This window comes from Lycium barbarum, chromosome 6, assembly GCF_019175385.1.
Source record: "Lycium barbarum isolate Lr01 chromosome 6, ASM1917538v2, whole genome shotgun sequence".
Taxonomy (NCBI): Eukaryota; Viridiplantae; Streptophyta; class Magnoliopsida; order Solanales; family Solanaceae; genus Lycium; species Lycium barbarum.
This window is the reverse complement of record NC_083342.1, coordinates 59,773,831-59,785,841: the sequence shown is the minus strand read 5'-3', so window position 1 is coordinate 59,785,841 and position 12,011 is coordinate 59,773,831. Positions and strand designations below refer to the sequence as shown.

The 12,011-nt window shown below is 38.0% G+C and overlaps 1 protein-coding gene across 1 annotated transcript; it reads right to left on the bottom strand.

The window, feature by feature from the left end:
• Nucleotides 1-5,185: 5,185 nt before the first annotated feature.
• On the bottom strand, nt 5,186-6,912 carry LOC132644039 (uncharacterized). Its single transcript, XM_060360579.1, has 4 exons — nt 6,228-6,912; nt 5,991-6,170; nt 5,598-5,706; nt 5,186-5,471 (listed from the first exon to the last, which is right to left on the bottom strand). Exons 1-4 carry the CDS (start codon nt 6,910-6,912, stop codon nt 5,186-5,188), a joined length of 1,260 nt encoding a protein of 419 aa, XP_060216562.1.
• Between the last annotated feature and the right edge of the window lie 5,099 nt (nt 6,913-12,011).

Sequence of the window (12,011 nt, the reverse complement as noted above, 5' to 3'; positions counted from 1 at the left end):
ACTGTACCCGGCCCTCTAGTGAGGAACTCGTTGAACAATGCAGTGAAACTGTGCACAAAAACATACCCGGTCCGGGACTCGGTGAAAGATACATTGAGGCATGCACGAGCAGAGTAGTGAGCAGCCATATGCAAACTAAGTCATATCTGAGACTCGATAGAATAATCAAAATGAACTATCATTTGAAAATCAAGACAATAATCATATCAAGTACCCTTCGAATGTCACAATGGATTATATCAAAATAGAACGCCTGAAATCATAGACACGTTTCAAGACATAATAAAATAAGTTCTGGGAATCCAGAACATTAACCATCCTAGTGTCTCTAAGAATAGGAGCTTCTTTGGAGTCATAGACACGTCGTCTGTTTGTTTCATAAAGATCATGCCAAAAAGAAGGAAGGGTTAGCTTTACATACCTGTTATAGATTAATCGTAACCAACTTTGCTTCGTCGCCTCTTTAGCCTATTTAATATGAAAGTAACACTATTGTTAGTAAACTACAACTTTCTAGCTTATAAATCTACAACCAACCACTTATAGGAATCATTTCTTAGTTCATACTTCTTGATTAGGATTTTGATTAGTAAAGAACTTGACGGAAATCGGGCAGCATTTCCTCTATATATCTTGCCTAACCCGAACTTCCAATTAATCTCCGATTAGCACAGCAATACCAACAACAACAATAGCAACCAAATAACCTCTCTTAATTCTTTTTCAACTTACGTCATTAACATTTAAGGTTATACAATAAGCAGATCATTATACTCTTTGTATACGACACCTTATGCACTTGTTTTCTTCCAAATTTACGAGCCACATTAACAGCAACACAACAACAACTACAGCCAATCCCACGATATTCCAGCACACCAACCAATTTATAAGAACCACCAAACAGTCCACATGATGACAATAACAATTTATCCGATTTCCCGCAATTAATTTCGTAGTTCTGTCTCTCAATTTAACTATGACCTGGACGAATTTAAATATATCTAGTAGAGGAGAATTCTTACCTCAATAAGTGGTAAAACCCTCAATTGCACTCTTTTCAATGTAAAATTCTAGTTGGAAATCTTGAATTATATCCAAAAAAAGGAGTTGTCCGAGGGCAAAAATATGATCATCCATTGCCGTTTCTTTTTGCTCCTCCAAATGAAAGTACAAAAATGAAATGATTCATAAGCAGGATTTGGTCCTATGTTCTATATATCAGCCACGTAAGTCATATTCATTAAGCCTTTGGATTAGTGACCAAAATGAGTATATAATGAATATACACGTGCCATTCTTGTATTCCAAGGGATATGACTCATCCATTACCTTGGATAAAGTAATGCCATGTGGCAGAATTTAATGCCATCGTTGGCTTATATAATGCCATGTGGCAGCCCACCATGGACATTTATCCATGGAATCCTATTTAATACTACATTAATTTCTTGATCTCAATTCATTTTAATACCAATTATTTTTAATACACTTCATATACCCATTTCCATGATTATGTGACGTAGCACTAGTCCATAGTCCCTTTTGGTACACACAAAATATTATTCTCAATCACCGTGGTCACACTTGTTAAGTCCTAAATTATTTTGGGACTTCATTCCTTGTATACACCGAGCTTTTGATTTCTATCCTTGGGTATGATCGAATTCTCCGGGCTCGGGTAAATTTGCTCATGTTGGACGATTAAATTTTCTAGTCCAAAAATATGGGGTATTATAGTTTGGACCGTATTTCACTCAAATAAACGTAGAATCTTAATGAAAATTATTTTATCCAATTCACTTGACTTCTAATCCTTTCAATACATCTGTACCATCACTCTAACCACCTATGAGCTTGTGGGATAACCTCGCTTCCGTTACTAATGTCATTTAACTCGCACGCTTTCCAACGCACAAAAATACGGGATGTAACAATAAGTATCAAATATCCTATAAAAGTAATAATTCCGGAAATACATAAACTACCCAAGGAATCTGGTCTGAATAGTACAAGAGCTTCTAAGAATACAACTTGAATAAAAGTTACAACCACAACCTGAATACAACTTCTGTTTAGAATGAGAATTTAACAGTAAAGTCTAGATGAACTCCGTGAGATCCTTGGAGGCTAATTGAATCTCGCTCAAGTACCTGGAACAACACTACACCCCGAAAAGGGGTGTAGCAAGAGTATTATCAGTACAAACAACACATACTGGTAGGCTTCATAGGCCGATAACAATTAGCTAACATATATAAAAGAAAGAAACTGAAAGATAGACAGATAAGTAGTCCAAATGCAGTCACTAAGTACATCCACATAAGTCTTGCAATAATGTGAACCGCACTAGATCTCATTAGTCTACAGTCATGGCCTAGGTGGAACCTCTAGCCCTCAAATCCATTAAGTTTCTAGGTAAGTGATTAACAAGCACGCAACATCTTCAATAAATCAACAACCAAGGAATCAAGGCTAAAATGCACCATGCAATACAAAAAATACAACAACAAGAATCAGAGATGTGAATGGATGTAATATGAATGCGTGTGCGATGCAATGCAATGCACTGGCCAACTGTCTCAGATCGTACACACAAGCTATGGATGGTATACCTCCACGTCTAGTTGGTCATGACCCATGGGGGATCCGTGAAGGCCATGTACCACTTGTCCCGGCAACGACCTCAGTGACGAGCACTCTCTCGATCCCGGCAAGAGACCTCGGGCATCAAGCACTTATTCGTTCCCGTCAAGAGACCTCGGGCAACGTACACTCCTTCCGCTTCGATAAATGACCTTGAGCAACGTACACTCATTCTGCTCCGATAAATGACCTTGGATCACCGACTCTCATCTATCTTTTACACACTCCGTCAAAGACTTTAGAAGCTACACTCTCTCACTTATCATCATCAGTACCAAATCACAGTTCATATCAAAGTGTCATGAGAAATGAAGGACGAAATGCATGTATGAATGCCAATTTCAACAATAATCATGAGGGTGAATAAGCATAACAACATCCGTAAATCAATTACCAATATGAATATATTCCCTAATCTGTACAATGCCACGTCCAGAATAATTTCCCTTCGGACCACATAGGTGACACCAAATATATATACAAGAGAGGCCAAACGAAGTATGCACATAGAAAACACCATAATAAGAAGCCTCAGATGTTTCACTTTCCCTCTTATCATTATTAATATCAAATCACGGCTCGCATCACTGAATCATGCAGAATGTGTAAGAATGATATGCATGTACCAATCTCAAGTGTAAATCACAATCAGATCTCAATCGTGCCACACATGGACACATATCACAATATCAATATCAAGTCAAGTCCTTTCCTCTATCCATGTTAATGTCATGATAATTGAGAGAAAATCATATCATAATCACAATATGGCAACTAAGTACAAGTCCAATATCATACACATGGCACCAAGCCAATAAACCACAAATAGGCAACGAGCCCACCAATCAATCAACAATACCAATCCTAAGAATATCCATCCCAACTTCATACCCGAAGGCTTAACATGTTTTCTCCGTCAATAACTAACTTCTACATATGCTTCGCTAACTGGAGTAAAACCAAAAAGTTGAGTTATAACCTTCCTGGCTGCCGAACTAGAGCCAGGAACAATCAAATCTTCTCCTTGCCTTTCCGGAGAGCCTCCAAGTACTCAAAGTCTATCCATTATCGAATTCTAAGTTGGAAATGAGAAACAAAATTCGACAATCACACCAAGACCTCAGAGTTACAAACCAGACATGAACTCACACATAAAAATCACGTTACAGATTCACTCGTGGTCTAGCAATTCCCAACAGAGGTCTATTTGATCGGGTCAACACCCATGGCCAAAGACCAACTTTCCAAACAATAATCTAAAATGATCTCAAGTGCCTTAGGAACCGAACTGAACATCCCGCCAAGTCATAATCGACCATCCGGACCCCTTAAAATTGATGGATTCCCGGAAAAGGTCTGTTTACCTAAAAGTCAATTATTGGTTAAATGTTTTTCACTTTAAGGTTCTAATTCTCATAAGTCATCATAAAACTTGCCCGACAACCTTGGAAAACATGCCACCCATCCTCGAGGGTCAAAACCAAACTAATAGGGCTCGTGGAAGGGTCAACGAGGGTAAATGGGTCGGAAGCACTGTAACGACCAAACGGGTCGTTACAATTCTTCTTGGGGGAAAGTTCGCTAACCTTGATTTCCTCTATTTACCTTTCTTAAGCATGAATCAATGGTAGAAAGTCTATAGAAGTTAAGGAAGATGATGGGTTTTGACATTTACATCATAATTTGATATTTAGTCTTCCAATATGAGATTTGAGATGAATTTGACTAATCTAAGCATGGAATTTGGTGAATTAATTACAAATAGGCTTGAATCTTCCATTATAGTTGATGAATTGAAAGATTGAAAGTTAGGGTTTATACCCAAATTGTGGGTTTTGACTTGAATGATGAAATTGACCAATTCTTGAGTTAATTTAGCAATCGGGGAGTAATTTTGTCTACAACTTGGGTTTCCTATCCCATCTTTGAAATACCTGTTTTACCCTTGTGGGCCTGTTTTCCCCTTTTTCTTAGTTGTTTTTTATTCGAATGATGGTATAGCAATACAGGTATCATGTTTTTTAAAAATAAATTATATTAGAAGGTATTGCCCTCTGATGTTTTATTGATAATTCTCAAGTTCAGTAGAAAAGGACAAAAGGAAAAGAATAGTTGCTAACCATCCTAGAGTAAAACTACTCCAAGTTGGTTTTACACTTTGCCACAGGAAAAAATGAAAAATAAACTGACTATCTTCTGAGTGAGCTGCACCATATTCTTGAACTTTATTCCTGCTGAATCTTTCTTTTTTTGATCCTCAGTGATGGAATTTAAACCTTGTCAATTTATAATATCTCCTTCCCATAACTGGCAGTGTCTGAAAACTATGATATTCAAGCTGCTCCTCTACATCAAGTGTTGCATTGACCAGGAAATCAACAAGTTGATTTCCTTCCCTGAATATGTGCAATACTTGAACATGTAACTACATCATTATATGCTGAATCTTCTCTACATTATCAACAATTTGCTAAGGATTTTTCCAAAGATCTTCCAGTATGTTTTTCAAGACTAATAAATCAGTTTCCACTATCACATACTATAAGTTGTTTGCCAAACAATATTTCATGGCTTCCTGAATTGCAGCTGTTTCTGCCATCATGTTTGAAGCAATGCCTATCTGCTTAGCCTGTGCATATACAAGATTACCTCTATCATTTCTGATGCAAAAGCCATATGAACTGAGACCTGGATTTCCCTGAGATGATTCATCAGTGTTACGTTTCAGTACATGTTGTGGCGTCTTCCATCGAACTTTGCGGTAGTGAAGCTTTAGTTTGTAATTGGTTAAAAGATCTACAACAGAAGGCCAGTCTGGAGGAATTCTGCATCACCAAGGATACTTCACTTTGACAAGTTGGTGAATTGTTTGTTGAACTTGATATGCCATTCTGTTGTATGATGTATTTCTGCCATGTTTAATTGAATTTCTTCTCTTCCATAATTCCCACAGTAGGATGGCTGGAATAGCTTGAAAAATTCCTTGCAACTTGGAAGGTGCATTGGCTTTCCACCATAATATGATTATTTCCTGCAAATGAAGTCCTTCTATGTTGAAACCTGCACAAGAAGCAAACTGTTTCCAAAGCTTAAAAGCTATTGGAGAAGTTAGAAAAAGATGGGATATTATTTCCTGCTTATTCTTGACAGCACCAGCATCTAGAGACAATATTGATATGCATTCTCTTTAGATTGTCTTCAACAGCCATACACCTTTTCCACACTCTCCAGAGGAAAAAAAACTTATTTTGACGGCAGTCCCTTCAACCAAATGAAACTATATGCTTTAAGGCTCTCCTGTTTGTGTCTAGTTTCCTCCCATGCACTTTTGACTGTGAATCTACCATTTGTTTCACCCATCCACCAGGATTTATCATCAACTAGCAGCAGGTTTGGACTAATGTTATCCTTAATGTAACCAACAGTTTCTGCAGCAAGAAATTCCTGCAGTTTCTGCAAATTCCATTTTCCACCAGATATGAACTCCTTTACTTCTATTTCCTCATCAATATCCAATTCATTATCTACAAAGTATAAATCACCTTGTTTTGTCCAAATATCAAACTAGAAGCTAGAAGTACCTGCTTTCAATTGCCACCATATCTGATGCTCTACCTCTTCTCTAACTGCCACCATTTTCTTCCAAACATGTGAGGATCCTTTGTCTTGTGCTATTACAGAATGCAACTTCTTGCAATATTTGATTCCCATAAAATCTTCCCATAAAGAAATGGAAGTTCTGAAGTTCCACTTGAGTTTTGAAAAGAGAGCTTTTGATATATCATAAAGTGAACTGAAACGAAGTCCCCCTTCGTGTTTTGGTAAACACATCTTATCCCAGGCCACCCAATGCTTTCCTTTAACACCTGTAGTATTACTCCAGAAGTACTTAGCAAAAATCTTGTGCAACTGATCTATGACGCCTTTCATTGAATTCATTGTAGATAGTAAATAAACTGGCATTGTATGGAAGACATGTGCAATCAAGATATATCTTCCACCAAATGACAGTAACCTGTTTTGCCAAGACATTACTCTATTCATCACCTTTTTTATCATATTATCATAATAGACTAATCTCCTCCTACCATAGAAAACTGGACACCCCAGATATGTAAAAGGAAAAGAACCTTTCCCCATGCCAGATTTCCTTCTTATCCCGCTAATAACAGCTACTGGTACCTTTTCATGAACATACAATGAACTCTTATCATTGTTAACAAGTTGTCCAGAAGTCTTCTCATAGTCCCTCAATATCTTCATCATCTTCTTCAATGATACAGTATCAGCTGAGCAAAAGAGTATGATATCATCAGCATATCATAAGTGCTTGATATGAGGACACCAATTTGGCAAAACTACCCTTTAAAGACAGTATCTTCATGTAAACTATTCAAATTCCTGACCAGGTGTTACACCTCGGAAATTTCCCCGTGAACGTACAATGAAAAGTTGCAGGTTTGCACTTTGACCCAGTTGGTCGTAAAGTGGAATACGACCCGTAAAGTGATTTACGGACCGTAAACTGCTATCGTCCTCCAACCTTTCAAAAATTTCAACTTTCTGTCAAATGCTTCAAATGGTTAAAAACGACTTGGAATACAGACCATAAATCAAAATACGGCCCGTTAACTGAGTCATAAATTGCCATGATCTCCACATGCCTTTCTGGTTTTGATATGCTTAAATATTTTTATATCCCATATTTTGTACATTCAGATATTTCAAGATAGTCATAGTAAGTTAAAGGCGAGACTATGTTCCAAGATTATTTTAATGCACAAGTTGTTTATTAGTATGGAAATGTTGAGAAAGGCTAAGGGTAAAAAGGGAAATTCAAAAAGTGGTTCATGGTAATATTGAGGAAGGCTAGGGGCAAGAAGGACATTTCACAAAACAATTTCAAGAAGGTTCAAGAATAAGCCACCATGGTCGTGTGGTGTATGTGGGTCCCACCCATGGCCATGTGTCCATATTTTTATTTGTAGGGCTTAATTATATATATAGATAAGTGGTGGAAAAAAAAATCATAAGACATATTCATCTTAGTCAAGAAGCTTGGAGAAGAAGAAAAAAAGAAAGAAAAAAAGAGAGGGTCATTCGGCCATGGCTCCAAGAATTGGTGCCATAGAAATTGATCAAGGAAAATAATTTTCTTCTAGTATTCCAACTAATTGGAAGGCCCTAATTAACCTTGGATGGTTGTTGAAGCAAGCAAACCATTCATTGGTGCAATATACACCCTAGCCGAGTGAAGAGATGTGTGGAGAAAGGTATGTGTTCAATCTTCTTTACTTGTGTTAGGGATGATTTATGCATGTTGTAGTATTGAGAAATGGATGAAATTCATGAAATATGTGTGTGCAAGTGATGGCCGAATAGGGGTGGTGTTGTGTAGATATGATGAGTTGATTTTATTTAGTATTTTGATTGTTATAGTTGTGGATTTCATGAAGAAAATAAAGGTTTGATGAATTGAAATGAAGTTGTAATCGTTGTGGATTTTTGGAGGAGTTAATGTGATTTAATATAGTTTCTTGTTATTATAAGAATGAAGTTACTAATTTGAAAGAAGGAAATATGTTGTTATTGTTCTTGTTGAATTTGGAAGGTTTCGGGTGAAGTAGTATGTTGGTTGGGTTGTTTTGAATATTATGTGAATTGTTTGAAGTGTTCTTGAATCATGTTAGAATGATTTCGGATTAACACTTGAATGTGAGATCATTGGTGTTAGCTTGACTATATGTGATTGAATTGAATATAAATGAAAAGCCGTTGAATTATGTGACAAGGGTTGTTAATGTTAGAATGTATTTTGGATTGATTGATGAAGTTGTTAGTATGGTGGTTGGTATTGTTGTTGATAAGTTGGCCGAGTTGAATTCTCGGATTATTGTTGATAAATTGGCCGAGTTGAATTCTCGGATTGTTGATTGATCATTTGGCCGAGTTGGATTCTCGGGGATAGTTGTATTTACAGGGGAAATGCTGCCGAAATTTCGGCAGATTATAAATGAATTTGTTTGAAAGACTAAGATAAGTATGTGATGATGAGTCTAATGATTGTGTAAATTCTTCTTGAATGTAGATTAGCGATAGCAAGTTTGGAAAATTAAGCGTAACTAATAGGACGCGGAGCAGGTATGTGAGGCTTACCCTTTCTTTCTTTTGGCATGATCTTTGTGAAACAAACAGACAAAGTATATGTATGATTTCAAAGACACTCTTATTCTTAGAGCCACTAGGATGGCTAAAGTTCTTGACTTCCGAAAACTGTTTTGCTATGTCTTGATATGTGCGTATGGTTTCGAAAGTTCTATTTTGATTTGATCCATAACAATATTCGAGAGGCATTTGATATGACTATTGTTTTGATTTTCCAAAAACAGCTTCTGAAATGTTCAATGAGGTTTCTGTAGTAAAATGTCCCTAACTTTCATATACTAACTCGGATTGCCTCGAAACATGTTTACGATCCTTACAGTGTCGTTTGTGTACGTATTCATCGAGTCTTAAAAATTGTTTTATATGCATATAGTCTCTCACGACTCTGCTCGTGCATGCCTTAATGTATCCTCCACAGAGTCCCGGGCCAGGACATGTTCTCGTGTGTACTCCTCTGCATTGTTCACCGCGTCCCTCTCACTTGCGGGCCGGGGCACGTTATATATGATATGATGACATGATGATATGATGACGGGGTGGTGGCCAGGATGGCATATGATGACTCTATTCACCGCGTCCCACAATAGAGGGTCGGGGCACGTTACATGCACATATGATACATGACATTGACATACATGATTTCATTCACCGCGTCCCTCGATAGAGGGCCGGGGCGCGTTACATGCAGATATGATACATGATATTGACATACATGATTTTATTCACCACATCCCTCGATAGAGGGCCGGGGCACGTTATATGCATACATGATATATGGTGATGACATGCATGAATTTACTCACCGCGTCCCTCACTAGAGGGCCGGGGCACGTTATATGATATATGATATATGATGATGGCATACATGATTTTCATTTATGATTTATGATGACATACATGATTTTCATTTCAAAAGGCAAGTGCTTTGATGTTTTAAAAGGTCATACTAGATTCTGGTAAATCTCTGTTTCAACTATGATTCTCTTTTCTGTATTCCATGCCTTACATGCTCAGTACATATTCCGTACTGACCCCCTTTCTTCGGGGGCTGCGTTTCATGCCACGCAGGTACACCCAGACGAGTAAAAGCCATTATAGAAGATGTTCCAGCGGAGTTGATTTAAGGTCCCTATTTGATTTTGTCCAAAACATTATTCAGAAGTTTCCTAATATGAATAATACTTGAATTTCGAAATATGGCTTATGAAATGTTTTTAGAAGGTTCCGTACTTCAAAAGCTTGTAACTTTCGTAGACTAACTCGGATTTACTAGAAACGTGCTTGTGGTTTACTAATGATTTCAAGAAAACTAGTTTTGTACTAAAGGAAACATAAAGTCGATTTTCAAAACCACTCCGAAGGGAGTGCGATATTTTATTATTTAGACTTTCAAAAAACCACTCCGAAGGGGGTGCGAGATTTTCAAGCCTAAGTCACTAGATGACTTCATGACGTAGCTAAGTGTGCTATATGATATATGGCCTCAGCTCGTGCCTGAGTGAGCTATGGCCTCAGCTTACGCCTGGGTGCGCTATGGCCTCAGTTTATGTCTGAGTGTGCTATGTGACACGTGGCCTTAGTTTATGTTATGGATTTTCTTTAAAAGAGATTTCCATACATTTGCATATTTGCATTCATGCCCGAAGAGGCCATTATTGATAAAGAGCCGGAAGCGGCTGCCCGAATGGGCCACTATTGATGTTGAGCCGGAAGCGGCTGCTCGAAGGGGCCATTATTGATATAGAGCCGGAAGCGGCTGCCCGAAGGGGCCATTATTGATATAGAGCCGGAAGCGGCTGCCCGAAGGGGCCATCATTAATTTGCCAGAAGCGGCACGTGTGTTGCATTGCATTATTCACTTAAAGGAGGTGTGTTAGATTACATTACTTATTTTGAAAATGTTAGTTAGATTGCAATTATTTACTTGAAGCCTGCTTGAGATTTGCGTACATATTTACGTTTCTTCCAGCGAAGGCTGCAGGTATTGGGTTGGTTATGATTTTTTCTTTCCTAAATTATTCGATGGTTATCATTTATTCCCGCTTTACATATTCAGTACATATTCTGTACTGACCCCCTTTCTTCGGGGGCTGCGTTTCATGCCACGCAGGTACACCCAGGTGAGTAGAAGATTTTGCTAGAAGGTATTCCAGCGGGATTGGCGAGCTCCATCTCAGTTTGGAGTATTGCCGAGTCGAGTACCTTTGTTATGGTGTTTTGTATGTGTTAGAGACTTTGCAGACAGTGTCCTGTGGATAAGGCGTCGAGAAGTGCGAATCATTTATAGACGTTAAAAGAGTATGTATTTTTAGATGATTTCAGTTGGTAAAAAGTACGTAATTGATTGAAAGTTTTTTTATAATTTGTATAAAGATAATGACCTCTATTTGGAAAAGTTTCATATGTTTAAAAGTTTTTGAAATGACAGGTTTTCGTAAAGCGAATGTTTAAGGGTTCGCTCGACTCTGAAGGGAGTCGGGTGCCCATCATGCCCTATCAAGATGAGGGTGTGACAAAGTGGTATCAGAGCAGGTCGTCCTAGGGGTTGTCTGCAAAGTCGTGTCTAGTAGAGTCTTGTTTATCGGTGTGTTGTGCACCACATCTATATACAGGAGGCTACGAGACATTAATAGGGTGTCATTCTTTCTTTCATACCTAAAATCGTTCGATAGAGCCCAGTCGTAAGGAATGAAGTCCCTTACACTAACCTTTGATTTCAGCTGAAGAATGATATCGACAAAAGAAAGTGACCGATGATATTGGGAGCTACACAATAAGCAAGTAAGTTATGGTACGAAAGAGGTGTGTCGTATAAGGTAAGAATATTGGAATATGATTGAAATGTAAGATTGGAGGATGAAAGAGAAGGTGGATAGAAAAGTACAACAGAACAGATAGTTAAAGGATCAGGTACGTCTCGAGGTGTGATATATGAGGTAAGTCCCGACACCTTTATACTTTTTCTGGAAATTGGGAGCCCTGTGTGGCTGTGATACGATATGATATATGTGTATATATGTTGGCCCTGTGAGGCATTGTTGGTATTTCCTGCGTGCAGGTTCTGGGATAGTAAGAAGTACAGAGGAAACTCTGCCCAAAATTTTCCGGGAATAAGTAAAAAGGAGAATGAAATATAGGTTCATAATGTGCCTTGAAAGTTGATGCCGATAGGGCAAGATCAATCAGAAAAGGGTAAAGGG